Source organism: Populus euphratica, unplaced genomic scaffold (assembly GCF_000495115.2).
Source record: "Populus euphratica unplaced genomic scaffold, PopEup_1.0 scaffold37.1, whole genome shotgun sequence".
NCBI lineage: Eukaryota > Viridiplantae > Streptophyta > Magnoliopsida > Malpighiales > Salicaceae > Populus > Populus euphratica.
In genome coordinates, this window is record NW_011499909.1 from 124,530 (window position 1) to 143,623 (window position 19,094).

Genomic DNA, 19,094 nt, shown 5'->3' on the forward strand with positions numbered 1-19,094 from the left:
AATTTTTAATGAGTTTTGAAGATCAAAATTATTTTATCGGTCCATAGCCTGATTTAGGTAAATTTATGAACTTAGTTGTTAACCACCTAAAAGATATTTTTTAGAGAAACTCTATTCTTTCCTCCTTTAGAATGAGATCATGATCTCAACAAAAATATCATCAAGATGATTACACTTTAAAGGGCAATAAAAAATTATACCTGGTTAATGACTAAGAATATAAGTTATATATATATATATGAATTAAATTATTCATAATGATGATGTCTTCTTTTTCTAGGTGATATCCAGGGCAACAATCTCCTAATCTTTCAAGGATAGGATGAACTTATTCTTCATAATATGATTATAAAATTTACCTTGAAAAGGATAAATTTGGAGTCTCACTGATACGGTTGTATATATCTCCAATAACAAAAGAATAATGAAGCTGCATATTTTGCAAAGAAGCTTGATAATATCCTTTGGCTATCATATTGACTTTATACTCAGTTGAAGTTGAGGTGAGCGCAACATGTGTTTTCTTCTCGTCTGAGTTCAGATAAAGCTTGTTGTTTACATCATGAGGAGGAACCTTCCAGTAATAGAAGTAGCCTTAAATTTGTTGCATTCCACCTCTAGGACTAACTAGCCTGCTATACCTTACAATTAGTTATCTCCCCTTTTATTTGTTGACATATGCAGGCTTCCGATATAAAGTTTCTTTTAAGACTCTTATAGGTTTATTAGTAAAGGTAAAAAACCAATACATATCATTACCACCATCGATGTTAGTAACTAGATGGTAACAACTTCTTAAAACATTGACTATAGGCTCGATTCTAATGAGCTTATAAAACTTATCAAAAGTGGACAAAATGATCCATCTATTTGGATGCAACTGGCTTGAAACTAACTAATAGTATTTGAACTCTTCTTTAACTAAACTTTTGAGAAGGAAGGAATACCTTATCATATACATGTAAAAAAGAGTCTAATCTAAAAATAATACTAGGCAGAGCCAAAAGTTTCTCGGCTGGTACACTTAGTTTGGTCATGCATTTGAGTTGTATGGTCTCCTGTTTAAAGATGAGAAATAAACTCCATGTCCTCTGCACCTAAACTGCTTGAAACATCATCTTTAAGGGTTTAGGGTAGCTTTATTTTTTTCTAGAAATTCCTAGTAATGACAGGGGAACGACCTATATGAGAAGAGTTACTCTATTTATTACTAGAGGTGGATGCTGGAGTATTACTCCCTCTAGTTATATGGCCTAATCTGGTAAGCTCCTACCCTCTACCACTTCTCCTAGTCTTAGTTTAGAACTTGAACTTTATATCTTTTATTTTAAAGACAAATTTGACTTCTTTTGGGTCCATATTTTGGTATAAGGCGAAAAAATAAAGAAGTTAATGGTGGAAAATACCTAGAAATGAGTTTGTTTACTTGGATTAGAGCTAAAATAAGTTTGTGGTTTTCAAATAAAATAACTTTTCAAAAATTACAGAAAGTAAAAAGATAGAGGTAAGAATGACTAGGTTATAAAGAAAATATCTTTCTACCCATATCATTGGATGAATAACTTTTCATGTCATTTTAGGTTTTCAATAATTCACTCAATTACCGCACAAAATACAAGTCATCATTTTTTCCCCATGGGCCAACCCCTTTAATAAAGATAAGCCATCTTGCTAAGAAAATCGCAATAGTTCTATGCGGGATAACCAAATCCTATAAGGAAGGTAAAAAAACTTTTATATTCTACTAGTAACCATTAAAAAATCTTTGCATAAAAATACACAAAGACTTATAAGGCTACTAATAGAATAATATATTTTTTTGGATCCTCATTTAAAGGAATTAAAGCCCAGGTGATAACTGATTAGTACTTAAAAGTATATTTTTATCAAGATTTTATATCATCATTTTGCACTTGAAGTATCAATAACTCCTTAACTAAAATATATTTTATAATAACAAGTCTGATAATATAAAATACCTTGAATTTATAGTAAGTGTTCATCTTAAATGCAGTTCTATCACATAAATCAAATGATTTATTAATGAGTTTAACTACTGAAATTGAGAAGACAAAGAGAGGGCTAAGCTTATGAAAGAGATGCTGGTTAAATTCAAAGTGGAACACCATTTGATTACTAGATCATAAATGAAGATGTAAAACTTAGATTTAAGTCTGGTATATATAAATAAAAAGCTAAGACATAGGCCTAAAACTTTCATAAAGAGTTCAAGATTTAAAAAGTCAGTTTTCAAGTTCAAATTGTAGCAACAACAAAGAAGTTAGAATCTGTCCTGCACCCCATACATTGTTCAGTGTTATACCCATTTCTCGAGTTCTAGAAGTCTAAATGCACTAATTATTTTTTATTAAAAAATTGAGACAAATTTCTAAAACTGTCATGAAGACTATTTGTTCAAATTTTAATGTTATCAATGATATTTTATTCAAAGAAGAAGATAAAGATTGTCATAAAGTCAAGAGGTGGCCACTCACTCAATAATTAGTCATCAAATCAATAGTTCTGAATTTTGGCTTATAAAAGGAGGCATTTTCCATACGTTTAAGCATCTTTATTTTATTCAGAGAAGAAGATAAGGATTGTCATAAAGTCAAGAGGTGGTCACCCACGTAACAATCAGTCATCAAATCAATAGTTCTGAATTTTAGCCTATAAAAAAGGACATTTGCCATGCGTTTAAGTATCTTGATTTTCAGATCAAGATCATATTCTTGCTTTCTTTCTTTATATTTTTGTAATGTTTAAGTTTTACTTTCATTAATATCTTATTTATGCCTTTTATTTCCTTTACTGTACTTTTATAATCATGTTCTCTTCTTGTTTATTTATGTTTCTCTTCTTCATTATGTTTAGCTAAGTTTATTATATTTAGGTGAAAAAGTTTCACTAATGGTGTTAGGATAAGTATAATATAAACTTAATATTGACTTCAATGATTATATCCTAAACAACTTGCTATTAACATGTTTTATCATTTTTATCTTATTAATTCTTAATACCTTACTTGTTAAATGGTTAATTTAAATTTATGTTGTATAACACTTCGTACAACAAATACTTGATACTTTCATAGCCAACTGTATGATATAACGTACACCTGTGTTATGAAAGGAACTTGATTTATTGCTAACATAAGTTAGCATCATGAATTCCTGAAAATATTTAAAAGTTTGATATTACTTAAATAATGTAATTAATATGATCATGTTAATAAATTATGATGAGCTATTAATGAGCTATCCGATTGCAACCTCTTTTGTGTGTAGTTTCTAGTTAAGTAATAAAAAGAGTTTATATTATATTTATTTGAAATACCATTAGTGAATCCTTCAACCATAACAGCTGTTTTTTATTATTTAATCTTCACATTAATCTTACATCATCATTATTATTATTTATAATTTATATATTTAACCTCCTTGTAGTTCGACTCTGGTCTTATCAGGTTATTTATTATTTCGACACTCTTATATTTGGGAGAAGACATCAATGTTTTGGTCGTGTCGATAACTCATCATTTTTGGGCTTAACTAAACACTGAGCTCTAGCATATATAAGCCTAGCAAACCACCAGATGCAATATACCTGGACCTAGTCGAGCACTTATTTCATATAGTACAAATTTATTTTTTCTCTAATAAAATTAAAGATTCTTTTTATTAAAACTAGGAATATTTTTTCTTTGTCAGATATATTTTACTCTTTTATAAAGTCAAATAATTTTTTTTAAAAGGGTTAAATACTACTTTCAATAAAAAACTTATGAGTTATTCTTTCAAAAGAAAAATAAAAAAAATGAATTATAAAAACTCAAATTATTACTTTTGAATATATTTTTTTGATTAAAGATATATGAAAATAATATTTTTTATATTTAATAGTAATATGTTAAAATAATTAAAAATAATTTTTTAAAAATAATTTTTTTTAAAAAAAAACTGTTAGGTGGCAATGCAAAAGGGCACGTGACCCACCCTGCTACCTGTAATATTTAGCCTTCAAAGTGTCCAGCAACATTCTCCCAAAGTAATTAAAAAAACAAAAGAAAAAAGAAAAAGCTTGCGTTAAATGGACGCAGACAAAGGATGTGTACAGTACAATCTTCAAAATAAATCCCTTGCGTTTCCAACCAGCTGTCAATCCTAACCGTTGGATGATCAGATAAAATCAAAACTAAAAAACCCATCCCCAAACCCTCTCCCTCTCGCCCACTCACTGTGAAACGAAGAGAAGAAGAAAGAGAGGGGGAGAGCGAAAGGGAAACAAAAAGAAGAGAAGAGAAGAGAAGAATCGGTTGGAATGGATCCAGACCAAGTAGCAAAGGCGTTTGTTGAGCACTACTATTCTACGTTCGATGCGAACAGAGCTGGATTAGCGAATCTGTATCAAGACGGTTCCATGCTTACTTTTGAAGGTCAGAAGACGCAGGGATCCCAGAATATTGTTGCTAAACTTATTGCTCTCCCTTTCCAGCAGTGCAAGCATCTCATCACTACCGTTGATTGCCAGCCTTCTGGTCCTGCTGGTGGTATGCTTGTTTTTGTCTCCGGTAATCTCCAGCTCGCCGGTGAACAGCATGCTCTCAAGTTCAGCCAGGTATTTCTTTTTAATCTCTTTCTAAGGTGTGCTTGGATTGATCTGTGGTTTTAACAGATTTTATTCGCGATCTAATTGAAATTAATTGTTGCCGTTAGGATCTTAATTTTTTTTTCGAAATAATAATTTGTGTTTTGTTTTCTTGTTTATTTTTAATTATTTATTCGTTTTGCTAGATCTAGGGTTTACTTGTGGGCGCCTTCTAGAAATTACCAGTTATATTATTATATTTGTATCTATTTTATGCGTGTCTAGAGTCTTAAAGGCCTTTTAAGTTCTTGAAATAGCAGGGACCTGAAATGAATTTTTTTCTCGGTACCCATTTTTTTAATCTATTATTTACAATGGTGTAACTTTTTTGGTTTTTTTTCTGCAAATACTTTTGGGCTGGACCATTTCTTAATGTTTATGCAAATTCTTTGGGCTACTGTATGATTTTCAACCAAGTGTGTTTTTCCTTGTTTCCAATTGTTGCTCAAGGTTTTTTTTATTTATTGGATATATATGAGATGCTTAGACACTTATATTTTCTGTTCTTTGAAAGTTTGTTTGGTGCTCTACCTCCGACAATTTCATAGGTGGCTATTCATTTCAGTGGATAAAACTTCAAATGATTAAATCTCTTAGACAAGGGCAGTTAAACGTTGGAGTAAATGCTCTAAAGCTCAAACTGAAAACCCCAACTCTTTGTGGTCTTTGGAGTTGGTCTTCATTATGTTTCTTGTGATGAAACCAGTTTGATGAATGCTTGTGTTGTCAGAAGCTCGCATTGTTGTAAGATAGATTATGAGGACTTTAAGAAGCTCGTTATTTAGGTGGTTTTGAAAAAGGTTTTGGATGTGTTTTGCTAATTTTGTTAGACATCTTCCTGTCAGTGAACTACTGGGAAGTAGTAAGGTTTTCACTTGTCTTAAGGTTCATTGTTTATGGTTTATACAATTTTGGGTACTAAGTGCATACTTTTAACTAGCTGATAGACCTGCATATGCTTAGCAGGTAGAGGATGAGTTCTCCTGTTAGTGGGACGGGTTCTCTAATCATTTGTATATTGGCATCTATCAATTTGGTCCATCTGAATTCTTCGTGCATGTAATTTCGAAGGCCAGTGTTAAGTTAGCATATGATGATATGGCGCTGACCTTTTTTTGTCCTGTCCTTTTTCTAGCATTGTTAAAGTACTTGGTGGATGGTTATATTGATCTATGTGATCTTTAAATCTTTTGAAGTTTAATTCTGTGGTGTATGTTCCATCATGCATCTATTTCTTTATCTGCTATTCTGGGACAAAAGGTAAATATTTCCTTTTATTATCCTAACTAAAATTTCCTGCCGTACATTCTGCTCTCAGATGTTCCATTTAATGCCAACTCCACAGGGAAGCTTTTACGTGTTCAATGACATATTCAGGTTGAACTATGCTTGAAGACAAGAATGGTCACTCCAAATCTAATTTGCTCATAATGTCCTGGATTAAAACATCTTTCATTATATCTGTTCAGTTCTAGGCATTTTAAATGAACACTGGGATTTTTGGTTGGTTTTATTTAATGTTGCGTTGTTCACAAATTTTGTACATTGCTATATTGTGGCTGGTTGAATTGGTAAAGATACTTTGTTGGATTACTGTTTAAAGAAACTGGTGTTGGAGATTTCTGAACTTTCTCTGAAAAATTGAATTCTAAACTTCATGGTTCGGTGTTTGAGATTTTGCTTTCAACTACTGCCGTCTCTTGCTACTTGTAGCATGTGGTTTGTATCCACATTAAATTACCCGAGTAATGCCATTGTTTCCATGTTTAAATATCATGGTGGTTTCCGGGGGCCCTCCTCCATGGAGGGCCAAATGGACCCAATTGACTTGTCAGATATGAAAAAAATGTTGTGATGTATATGTTCCGAAGGCTCCAGATGCACTCTCAATTTTCGAATCTGTTTAGCCTGACCTGGTTGTCAAAGCAAATTCTTCCTGATAGCTGAAGCTTGCTATTGAATTGCACAGCTGTGCTCCATTTCAGCTGTAGAGCTTGCTTACTGTTTTTATGATCACTTTTCAGCTTGAATGCAGGCAATAAGATATTGAACTGTAGTTTTTCGCCGTGTGGTGCTTTAGATAGCTAATGCTGTCTGTGGCTTGTTCAGTATCCAAAAAAATCTCTGGCGCTCCGCTTCCCTTGCACACTAGAACATAGAAATCTGGCCTTATGGTCAAGAAACATGACGTATTAGCATTTCTGGATGTTGAACGTACATAGCAGTCCAGGTGAACCACTATGTACGATGACTATAGCCATAGCCATTTATTGTTGCCTAACGATGGCCATAGCCATTTTCTATTCCACAGCGGCCAATATCCTTAATTTATGTTACATCAATTTTCAACGTTCATTCGGAAGATAGGCTGTTCACCAAATGAAGTTTTGTGGTATCCGCAGTTCTTTTAACTGTTTCTTTACAAAAAGGGAACGCATTGGCTCGGTCGGCTTGGAACCCTCGATGTTGATTATTTAATGATTTCGTTTTGCAGTCGCTCTCAAAATTGCAGTACGGCAGCAGCTCACTCAAAAAGCAGCAGTCCTTGCTGCTCGCATTTTAGACGCGATGAGAAGTAATGTTTTACGTTTTGCTTTCCAAAATCTCAAGCCATCTAAACAAGTCAACATACTTTCCTTTTATACCTGGATGCCATGAAGACTGTTAACATTTGCTTTCTAGAAAATCTGAATATACAAATACAATAATGCATCGGATAGGCAGAGTTCTGGTCCTTCACTTTAGCGATGAATTATTACAGATCATATCACAGGGAAGAGCATGATAGATTACTAGATTACCCTTCCAGGGTTCGCTTTCAAATGCACTCGAGATGTTACGAGTGCTTTTCACCATTAGAACCTAAATCGATATGTGGAAGCTCCAGAATTTAAAGAGGAACGTTGACAGGAAACTCTTCTGACTGCTGTTTTTCTGGATCTTGGTCATCGGCTCTGGGATCTTTCAGCATCCCAGTTAACATGCTTCCAAAGGATTTAAACGGGTGTCTCAACCCATCTTTAACTTTCAAAATGAGGGACACCTCAGATACCTGCCAGGCAACAGTGAGGACAATCATCGCTGAAAGAAGGCAATGAGTAACAAAATTCTGCCTCCTCACTTTTCTAAGCTCTTTCACTATCTCTTCAGCTGCAGCATTCTCCCTGCTGCCACCATACGCAGGACCTTCTTCCCCATGTTTTGACACCGCTTCACGGATTGCAGGAGAATTTACATCCTCCGTTGCAGATGATAACTTGCACAAGTTTGGCATCATCCCCATTTAGTGATTCCAACTGTTAATACATGCGGGACTAGCTACGTTAATTCTAATCTTACATTCAAACCAAGACAACGAGACATATATTTCTTCCTCCCGTGTTCAAATATACCAATACGAAAATGAAAGATATTATTTCTAGAAAGTCAAATCAGACACGAAATGATTTCAAAACTCCTCTAGAGAGATGTTTTTACCTCAGAAAGTAACTTGGAGAGAAGCTGATCACTATCATCCGGGAGGAGACCATCATCACAAGAGGTTTCGTTGTTTCTTTTCTCCGCTAAGAGCTTCTTGATTGCTTGATCAATGAGCTCCAGTTTCTTGGCTGATTCTTCCATGGCTAATTAGGTTAGGCTATGAATATGATATGGATGGGAGGAGAAATGACAAAGCAAGTCAGATGATGAAATGAATCTAGTCGAACCCTCTAAATGGAAGCTTATCATGTTTGAGAAGAGGCCACGTGGCCTTGTAATATCTCAAAATGACAACCATCCATAGCGCGCTGTCTATTGCATTTTGCACTTCGGCCAACAATTTCAGGCGACACATCGGAGTTCCTTTTGCTTGCATTTCTACTAGTTAAGCTCCAACAACATCAATTCTTCATTTTACGTACATAAAGGGAAGATTTTTTTCTTTTCTTTTAACAATGACTTAGATCCTCAATATGGTGAATTCTTCCATCTCAGTTGCCTAGTTAGCGATGTCCAGAGTTACCTCTGAGACTCTGACTCACGAGGCAACTAGGTTCTGGTACATATCTTTCACCAGACCTTTAAGCCCCACAATTTTATATATATATATATAATTGCAATTGTATTTTTTAATATTAAGTTTATTAAAACATGAATTACATATTTTTTTAAATTTATTTTAGTTTTACCAGCTAATTTGAATAACTCAAGTTTTTTTTTAATTAATTTTATTTTTTAATATTTGATTAATAATAAATTAAATTTCATGATTTATTTCAGTCTTCTTTCTACAAGATTATTTTTATTTCATCACTCAGGTATTAGGTTTGGCAAGTTAACCTTGACTGACATGGTTGGTTTTTTTATGGTTTTTTTAATTTTATCTTTTAATATTAAATTGATTGAAAATTAAGTTTTATAATTAATTTTAATTTACTTTCTATTAGATTATCTTGTTGACATGATTTGGATCTCGAATTTGATAGGTTAATCCAAGTAAACTTAAATTATTTTTTTATAATTTTATTATTTAATTATCTTGTTGACATGATTTGGATCTCCAATTTGATAGGTTAACCCAAGTAAACTTAAATTATTTTTTAATTATTTTTTTATAATTTTATTATTCAATATTAAATTTATTAAAGTTAAATTTTATAATTTATTTTGATTTATTTTTTTATAATCTCATGACTAAATATATAACTTAATAGTTTAGTTCAAGTTGATTCAAATCAATAAAATATAATTTCTATCTCAATATTAAAAAAAATCTCATCTTAAATATATATTTTAAATCAAATTATATTTTTATTAATTATTTATATTATCTTTAAATCCACTGAAATGATGATGAATGATATCAAAATCAATGTACATAGTTTACTTTTCCAGAGAGAGAGAGATCAGGACTATCAACACGGTCATGCATGTGTAATAGGGTTAGATTTATGACTTTACACATTGAAGAATTTATGTTGGTTTCCAAGAGAAAATAGAAACTACATCAAACTCACCAGAGACCATTTACAGAACTTACAAGCAGCGTCTAACCAATCAACATGGGATAATGCGCTAATCATTCTAAAGACTATTGTGAATGCAAAAGCCATTATACACGGTTGAATCCAGAACCCTCCAATCCAAACTTAACATCAGTCAACTAGAGTGAACATCGGTAAGTACATTAATCAGAAGTTGCTTCTACTTGAAATGGTACAAGATCATTTTCCATCTCAGTCGCATCGACCAGAGAAGTAGATGCTGCTGGTTCACTGGTGCCACCAAGTTCCGCCTGCAAGAATGGTTGAAGAATTCACAAGTTAGGCCAAAAGAAATCAACATCTGTCCACCACAGAAACACTAAAATCAAACGGTGACTCTCTTGGGATAATCATGGTGAAATAATAGTAGGAACGATGATGTTAAAATTTGACGGTTGATTCAAGATAAAATGGCAGAAACTCACAATTTATCCACCTCTTCATACCTGACTTTATATTTACCTGACTTTATATTTTCAACAGTGTAATTAGGCTAAAAATAACATTATCAAACAACTTGATATGGGATTCATCATATTTCAAGAACACGCATGAAAAAAGAACAAAATTACATCATTGTTTCTTGTTAATTCTATCAAATTGATTCAAAAAAATCCCATCAATTGCACAATCATCTGATGCTTAGATCTAAAAGGCTTAAAAAACACTAACCATCTGCATTAGAAATCATGGACATTCAAATTCCATGTAAAGTGTAAACACATTTTTCTGGTCTATTTACCTTAGCTTGGCGGTATTGTTTCAGCGTCCGATGATATTGCCGACGTGCATCTGGAGACTTAACCATTGATAGCACACGTGAGACAGCCTCATTAATAGCCCCATCCACTTTCTGTTTGCGAAAAATCTTGAGAATATCTTCATCTTCACTGTCATCAATGGATTCCATCACATTCCGGAAACCTCGCAAACCGATTCCTTTGCGTCGCCACCGCAATACTGCCTTATCTAGAATTCCAACAGCCCAGCATATTATCTTGTAGTTCCTCCTAATCTGATAGCCTCTCACATGAGCCTGCCAAAATACCAAAAAAGTGCTCAATCCAGGTTGCTGTACTCATCAAAATGAATGTATGTTATATACTCAATGGCTCATTGATTGTGCTATTTGATACATCAATACACGAGCTGTCTACATGCTGACTAAAGCACACTGGTCATGATTTTATTACATGCTATTTTGAAAAACAAAAGATAAAATTAGATCTGTGGTGAAAAGATATAGAACCTGTATCTTCACAACTTTCTGTCTAAGTTCTAGAAAATCCTTGCGACCTTTCCATCCTCGATATTTCTTCTGAATGGATAATGCAGCTGAATTAATCACATGAGAATTATTACGAAAGGCCATCTTTGACATAGTCGAAAGCCCTTGAATTTCACCAGCACAGATACCATACTCATCTAAACTAGTAGCTTCTCTCTGTAATCGCTTTCTGAAAGAATGTGCACGAAAAGCAGATTGTATTCGTGCAGCTGCCAGAGCTGCATTCCTTGCCGCAGCCAAGGTATCTTTAAGTAAAATCTGATCATCAATGGAAGCAAAGCTCTCCTTTGAGATGCTATCTAAAGTTCTTTCAGCTTGAACCTCAGCAGAGCCTATAGAAAGCTGACTTTCCTCCAGTCTGAGAGATGAAAGATGGCTAGTTAGTGCCACCTCCGAAAGATAACCTGCAAGTCCCGTGTGCCCCCTGGTGGCAGCAATGGATGCTGGGGTTTTGCCAATTGGATCTTGTGGACTCGGATCAGTCACAGCCCCAGCTGATGCACCAGAGGCTAAAAGGGAAGCAACCATTTTTTCCCTGTCACAGAAAATAATGATCACCATTCAAAAACTACTAGGCAATTATAACAATTTTGGTATGAGATTTAATACATTCTACGTCATAACCTCACAACATCATCTGTAGTCATTTTCTGCTTTAGTTCATTTGGTAAATAGGCGAGTTAGAAGCTAATTCTGCCATTCCATCTTTTGCTGTCTCAAAACTAGTCAACTCAATCTTTTCAAGAGCTCCAAACATATACTGGAAATTACAGGTCTATAACTAGATGCCCTTTCCTTTTGTTGAAAGTATCCATGGATATTCCCTTGAGCTATAAGTTGTAAGCCTCTTCTTTTTTAAGACCAACAATCTCTACAGCCAAAATCAATATATAAAAAACTATGAAAACACATCAGGTTTTAAGTTACCTTCCAAAATGAGCAGCCCAGTGGAGAGCAGTCCATCCATTAATGTCACGGAAATTTATACTGATTCCATGACTGAGAATTGGGCTTAAGGCCCACTCAAAGCCTAACCCAGCAACCATGTGAATGATCCCTTGCTCTTTCTTGGAAAATGAACACCCAGGTTGATCATGTCCTTCCTGAGACTTGGAGGAAAGCCACTGCTGCAGCTTGTCATTCAGAAGTTGTTGCAGAAGCCAATCAACTGTCATGGATGAAGTTCCACTGCCAACTAGGAGAGCCTCTATGATATCACGCCATGTATCATCATCAGCCTTCAATTCTCTCAGAAGATGAATTCCCATTTCTACAGAGTCTCCTCTCTGCAAAGAACAATCAGACAGCATCTGCACAAATCTGAAAAGTAGCAATAGCTCATCTGGACTCTTAGTAGCTTCTGTCTGGGATAAGATACAGTGAGCACAACTACTATCCTTAGCTCGGTACTCAAAGCCTCTGATCTCACTGCAGGACTCCCGATTGCCAGAAGTAATGCAGAGAGTGACTTTTCCGGGATGGTGGGGAGGAGACTCACAACGAATGACACCTTCTTGAATGATTTGAAGAGGAACCTCAATGTCACCGAACATGCACATCCACGAAGACTCCGATGGGTCACAGAGAAACGATCCAACAATGATGACCTGCATTGAGAATCAAGGCTTGAAAATTTGGACTTGAATTTCTTAATTGAGATCTAGAAAGAAAAAACTCCTCAAAACAATGCATAAGAGAAGTCCAGTGGTGCATCAGGAAGGTTTATGAGATCCTTGCTGTTTAGTTTGCAAGCGAATTGGTAGTTCAAAGAAGGTTCACCAAAACATTGAGTAAAGGAAGGACACTTGAATTTCCAATAAATAGTCTTATCTGGTTTTTCAAATGGTACCGATCAGAACCAGGGTTGGGATTGCTGTCCATGAAATTTTGAATTACTCTTAGCCTAGAAAGAGAGTGCAGCAATCTATCACTTAGAATTGGCATCAGACAAGCATAAGATGATTCTGGTTCTGCACTGATTTTATAATTTATTTTCAACATGATCATGGAGTACATGCTGCATTCAATCACCTCAGTGTCCTGGAATATATAGTCATGTTTTTCTAATTTCTTAAAACCTGTCTTCATTGAATTCAGGAACCAATTTAGCCAGATCATAAACTAGGAATAAGTTATAAGAGATTTGTTTCCTCCATTTCCTTCTATCCTGGTGAAGAATGAGGTTGGTTGCAAATAGGCTGTCAGGTAGCATAAAACTAGTCACATCTCACATGACATGGTGTCAGATGGATGCATCTGTGAAAGCATAAAAGCAAAAGAAATGTACGAACACATCCAGAAACAAGGAAAACTGTACTATCAAATTAGAAGTATGTCACGTTGCACTGAAGGAGCAGCCTATTTTTACATGCATATTAATGGGTTTGTACATTCTTCAAACTACACAACAGTTCCATTCTTGGAATAATACTGCCATCTTAATGAATGAATAATGAGAAATGTTGTAAAGAGCATAGCAGTTCATGGAATCTGATGACCCGTACCTTTGTAGCCTCAGTGGCATAACCCCATTCTGGGGATATTTCATGGATAGTAAACTTCTGCTGCTGTGCAACTGTCAAATTTGAATCTGCTTCATTGGGTATTCCAAGATGGTCTTGGTCATATAGCATTGCATAGAAGTTGGAGTTGTTTTCATGTGTTTCTATCACAGAAGCATATGCAGGGAGTTCAAAATTTTCAACTTCTTGAGGCAGCAACAAAGAAGCTGGTAATATGAAAAAATGTTAAAAGCTTGATGCAAGTTCATTAGATGCTGAAAATTAAAATGTCAATCACTATTAAGGGAATAAGATATCATACAGTTTCTGACATTGGGTTCATTGAAATTTATCCAATAAGAGTTTTCTTGCTCTTCAGCTGGTTCTGTACTTAAAGAGGACTTGGTCTTTTCCTGTTGAAAAATGCAGCCATCCATAAACAATACAACCATAATATAAGAGGATATCAAAGAGGTAACAGAAAGCTATATGCCCATTTACAGTGTCCATATATTTCACCTGGTACTCAATGCCTGATGAAGTCTTATAGGACTCAATCCCTTCATTCCAGGGAAGGGGCTCTTCACTTCCATCTGTATAATAATGTGAATATGGTTGCTGGTAGGCGCCACTATCACCTAAAAACCATAAAGCCATTAGCAGCTCTTTATTGCTTTCTTTCCTATTATATCTTATTTATATATCAATGAAGAAATGAAGGCAGATACCTAAACATAAACTTAGTAGATCTCGTAGTTTCCATTTACAGCACCAATGCAAGAACAAGCATGGAGTGACACTAGCAAGGAATGACTAAAGAATCTCCAAGAAGTGTTTTCAGGAGGTAGCAAGCTGGTTGCCAACAGTCCAAAATTCCAGGTTTTCAAAGAACAGGAGAATAATTGGTGGTCAGACCACAACTAAAATAAAAGGATCATATTGAACAAAATGTGGACCTTGGAAGATGAATAACCTCTCCATCCATGATCAAAAGATCACTTTTAATCCATTAATTCTCAGAGGCCATGTACAAGCTAGTGTGAAATATCCTGAATAGCAACTTCAAGAGTAATGAAACTCAGTGCCTCAACCTCATCAAGCCTCAACATCTGATGACATTGAAAATTCTTTTCCCTTTTCAACACAATTGTGATTCTAATAGAACTAAAACATATGCTGTAAGAAAGACAAGTGTCAGGTCCACAATCTCGAATTTACATTGGGACAATTACAGAATCAGAAAGATGTATATTGTATTCACCTTCCAATCACGACTCTAGTATTCCTCTCAACCATTTATTGACCATCATACCAAAAACAAATCCATTGGACTTCATCTGTGAGGGAGTTTTATTTTCCCTTATTTTATTTGAGTATTATGGTGAGATTTTTACTCACAAACTGTCTGTCAAATAAAACCTCTTCCGGAATCTCTGGTACGCCTCTCTCTCAACAGGTAAGATTTGAACCACGGATATAAGACAACCCAGCCATTTATGACCACCTGAGCTAAGTCATAGAAATTAATAAAACTGAAACCCAGAACAATAGCAAACAAAACATTGCACTCAAGAATTGGACTTGCAAAATTTTAAGCCAGTGACACTGAATAAAATTAAATGAAACTAATGATACGAATAAGAAACTAATGTCAGATATAGAAAAAAAGACGCTTACCAATACTAAACATGACACAAGGATACAAATGAAATGATTCAAATAAAATTAAATGCAGCCAGACATAATGCAGCTTCGATAAACTAGCAGAAGAAGAATGTCATGTTTAAATGAGTACAAGCACCGAATAAAGACAAAACAAACCTGCATCCTGAAGAGGTGCAAGATTGTTTCTCTCTAGTTGATGTCCAGCAAGTCCACCATAAGATTGATAATCAACAATATACTGGGATCCATGAAGTAAATTCTTAGATTGATCCTCTTTGGAGATGTTATTTACATATTCCAGAATTTTTGTATCATTTATGGCTCCCTCTTCAGCACCAAATGGGCCAATTTCTTCAGCGCTGTCCTCATTCAAACTCAACTGCTCCTCCAGCCTTCGGAAAAATTGAGTAACCTCATTATTAGCAGAACTAGTTAACTCTGCTGTCCTATCCACCCCATTGTCCTTGATACCTAATCCAGAGCTAACATCTACAGATGCTGGACTGGAAAAACTCTGGTATGGTTCATATACACTACTAATTGCAGAGGTAGATCCTTGCGTCTGACTAGTATTAGTGCCAGGACTATAAGAGAATATGGGTGATAGCTGTGCAGCAGATCCAGGAGACGGTTTTCCCTGTAGACAAATAAGTGAATGGTGACATTAATTTGCTACTCATAACAGACTCTGCAACATTTGACCAGAAATTATTTGATGCCAAACCAAAGGACCGATAGCCAGCTAAAATAGAGAGGGTGAAAGTGATCGGTTGAGCAAGCATGATGGAAATAGCAAGGTCATATGTTAACGTTGAAACAAGAAATACTACAGAATTTGTTGTTTTTGCATAGGTCTTAACAGCTCACCTCAGTGATGTCTCTATAATGGACAAGCACGATGTGCTCAAATGCCCTGCCAAGAAAGTAATATGTCAGCAGATATGACCCAACACTTTTACCATCCATTCCTTTCTCATTAAAAGTGAGAGTTAAAATGGCCTTGATTCTGAGGATAATGTTAGATTAGCTTTCCTGTGTTTTGCATAAAACTTACATTTCCACTTGCCTCAAAAGCTTTAATGAATATGAGATATTCTCTAAGATCACAGCACATCATAAAAGGAAACAAATAGTTGCATAACAGTACAGACTATACTCACCGGTCCAGCATCCAATAGCTGCGTCTCTGGAAATTTTGGTTTTGCTCGCCATGAGCATAATAACAATTTAAAGCCTCAACGTTTCCAACCTAATCATCCAAGTAAAAATGTCAATACACAGAACACCATGGACTTTAAGATAAACACTAGAAGTGTTTCGCTAAACCTGTCCACCAGGCATTTTCAACTTGTAGGACACCATTCTAATGCATTCATCCTTATAATTGATGCATCTAATACCTAATACTATGAATGGGATCAATAATCATATACTTAAAAGAAAATGATGACAACCACACAAAAAAGTGAATGGTGATTGTATGTGCCAAGGAGTTGAAGCAATACAGAAATGAATATTGAGATTAGAAGGCGTTGAAATAGCACCTTAAGCCTTTCATGTGCTTCTCCAACACTTCTTCCATCCTTCTTTTTACGCCAGTTATGACCATCTCTTCTAAAGAACTTAAGAACCCTCTTATTAAATAGAAACAAAGACCCACCTGTTCAACACTTTCACACTGTAAGTGACTAATTAGTACTAATTTTCAATTATTAATTAAAAAAAACCATAAATTACTTACTGGTTGGCTTTTGAGGTGGTTTCTCTGTGAACTGATACTTATCATGATTCTGTAATATAAAAACCACTTCTGCTGGTTTCAGCCACCGCGTTTGTGCTTCTTCAAACAGACTATTGATATCATACCCTGGTTCCATTCCAAATTTCAATAAAAAAAATTGCTAATCATCTTCAGAATATTATTACAGTAATTCATTTTAAAACAAAATAAATAAAAATCTTACCTGATTGCAGCATGTTCGAATTAATTTCTCAAAAAAAAGAGAAGAAATTAATCCAACTGGAAGAATTGCAGAGAGAGAACCAAAAAAAGAAAACAAAGAAAGACAGACTTCACTTCACTTTGTACTCGATCATGTGAACCGGGGACTCCAACTTATTGAGCACGAATTCTACTGGAACAAGAAACGGAATTCTCTAACTAGTATACCGTGCTTACGGCCTGGATGTATCAATCCTGGACCGGTTTTTTAAAGCTTAAAACTGGAAGAAACGAACGAGAGGGGGCTGGAATTTTTTACCACACCGTTTTTGAGGTTTCAACTATTAAGAGAATAAACGAAAAATTAAAACAAAACAGCGGAACGAAAACGTGGAGACACTGAAGGAAATTATCTGGTGTTTCGATTATACCCGATATATTTTGACGTTGACATTGTTCTAGGATTTGTCCCTTGTACTAAACTAACCCTTTCACGAAATATCTAGATGAGCCCATAGCCAGCAATTTAACTTCATAAAAACAAGGAACTATTATGAGGTACCCTGCCCGATATAATTTCTGAGTTACCCCTGACTCCGTCAGATACAGAGAAGTCAAGCAAAACTTTGTTGTGTTGTTGACTACATCATCCGAGTCCACTCTCAATCATGATTCCGGCACCGGTGGGGTTCCATTAGATGTGGTATCAGAGGGTCGGTGTATTTCAAGGGTGTTTCGGTTATTTGACTGTTCTCAGTATAGTGGCGAATGTGGTGGGCGGGGGGGGGTGTGGGGGACCATATAGACAGAAGCGTTGACAACACGTTGTTAAAGATGCATTCCACTCGATCAAAATTTATTTTTTTTTTCATGTTTTTATATCTTTAAACATGTTGATTTCAAAATAAATTTTAAAAAATAAAAATATATTATTTTAATATATGTAATTAGTAAATAGAAATTAAATATAGGTAATGTTTGTTTTTTAAACAATTATTTTTAGAAAATTATTTTTTAAATTTTTCTGTGTTTGTTTGTCAATAAAAAAGTTGGTCACCAAAAAACAATTTTCGGTCAATAAAAAATACTTTTTGGTTAATGGAAAACACTTTTCAGTTGAAGAAAACTTGATTTTCAGAAAAATATTTTTTTTACTGTGTTTGTTTTTCAGAAAGTGATTTTTAAGAAATCACTTTCTAAATTTTCTTATATTTTTTTGCTGTTAGGAAAGTTAGTCAACGAAAAATATTTTTTAGTCAAAGAAAAATTTAGCTTGGTTTTCATGAAAGTATTTTTCTGAAAAATTTAGATGGAAAACACTTTCTGAAAATTGTGAAAAAATTAAAAATATCATTATTTACTGATTATATCAAATTTGATCCTCAACTTTGATTGTTTTATGTATATATATATATATATATTGTTTTAAATATTTATTTTTTAATTTCATTTTTAAAAATTTAATTTTTATATTAACTTTAGTCCTTATTTTTATAGTTATTATCTGCTTTTCTCCTATTATTTTTTTATTAAAATTTTTTATTTATTAAATTTGATTCTCATTCTTTTAATTGTCATTTATTTTATTTAAAATACTTTATGAAATATTAATTATTATTATTTTAATTTATTCATTTTTTTTACATTTGATATTTATTATTTTGATTATTATTTATTTTATTTGAGATAATTTATGAAATTATATATTTTTTTAATTTCATTCTTATTTAACTTTTTAATTTGTAAAATTTGTTCTTCATTATTTTAATAAATTTTAAAAAATAAAATATTAATAAATTATTTTTCATAACATAATCAAATATTAGAAAATATTTTTTAGTTTATTTTTTATGATACTATTAAATATAAAAAAAAAATAGCTTTCTTACATAATCATGATATCTACTTACATTTTCAAAGCACAACATCCAAACATTGGCTGGTCCAATCATAAATACGCTTTGCATTAGAGTCATCCTTGTCCTCATGTTCAAACGACCTCACATAAATTCACAACATTTGATTTG

General features: G+C 34.0%; 2 protein-coding genes and 1 pseudogene across 3 annotated transcripts; 1 reads left to right on the forward strand and 2 right to left on the reverse strand.

Moving 5' to 3' along the window:
* The first annotated feature begins 4,169 nt into the window (after positions 1–4,169).
* On the forward strand, positions 4,170–6,559 carry LOC105133707 (nuclear transport factor 2). 2 transcript variants are annotated; one of them, XM_011037790.1, is made up of 2 exons: positions 4,170–4,617; positions 5,966–6,318. In XM_011037790.1, exons 1-2 carry the CDS (start codon positions 4,321–4,323, stop codon positions 6,038–6,040), a joined length of 372 nt encoding a protein of 123 aa, XP_011036092.1. In that variant the 5' UTR covers positions 4,170–4,320; the 3' UTR covers positions 6,041–6,318. The 2 variants fall into 2 exon arrangements, with proteins under 2 accessions (XP_011036092.1, XP_011036093.1); XM_011037791.1 differs by lacking the exon at positions 5,966–6,318 and adding an exon at positions 6,322–6,559 and having other exon boundaries at positions 4,182–4,617.
* A 978-nt stretch (positions 6,560–7,537) lies between these two features.
* On the reverse strand, positions 7,538–8,720 carry LOC105133793 (uncharacterized; annotated as a pseudogene).
* An 813-nt stretch (positions 8,721–9,533) lies between these two features.
* Positions 9,534–17,823, reverse strand: LOC105133708 (calmodulin-binding transcription activator 4-like). The gene is made up of 13 exons (XM_011037792.1): positions 17,090–17,823; positions 16,867–16,992; positions 16,670–16,785; positions 16,286–16,374; positions 15,993–16,038; positions 15,282–15,762; positions 13,980–14,098; positions 13,783–13,873; positions 13,464–13,687; positions 11,887–12,566; positions 10,921–11,494; positions 10,414–10,707; positions 9,534–9,922 (listed from the first exon to the last, which is right to left on the reverse strand). The coding sequence occupies exons 1-13, from the start codon at positions 17,100–17,102 to the stop codon at positions 9,815–9,817; spliced, it is 2,961 nt and encodes a 986-aa protein (XP_011036094.1). The 5' UTR covers positions 17,103–17,823; the 3' UTR covers positions 9,534–9,814.
* Between the last annotated feature and the right edge of the window lie 1,271 nt (positions 17,824–19,094).

Coding starts and splice junctions, on each gene's coding strand:
- LOC105133707 (XM_011037790.1), top strand. CDS start 4,321: ATGGATCCAGACCAAGTAGCAAAGGCGTTTGTTGAGCACTACTATTCT. Junction 4,618..5,965: donor ATGCTCTCAAGTTCAGCCAG/GTATTTCTTTTT, acceptor TTCTGCTCTCAG/ATGTTCCATTTAATGCCAAC.
- LOC105133708 (XM_011037792.1), bottom strand. Junction 13,874..13,979: donor CATCAGGCATTGAGTACCAG/GTGAAATATATG, acceptor ATTTTTCAACAG/GAAAAGACCAAGTCCTCTTT. Junction 10,708..10,920: donor AGAAAGTTGTGAAGATACAG/GTTCTATATCTT, acceptor GTATTTTGGCAG/GCTCATGTGAGAGGCTATCA.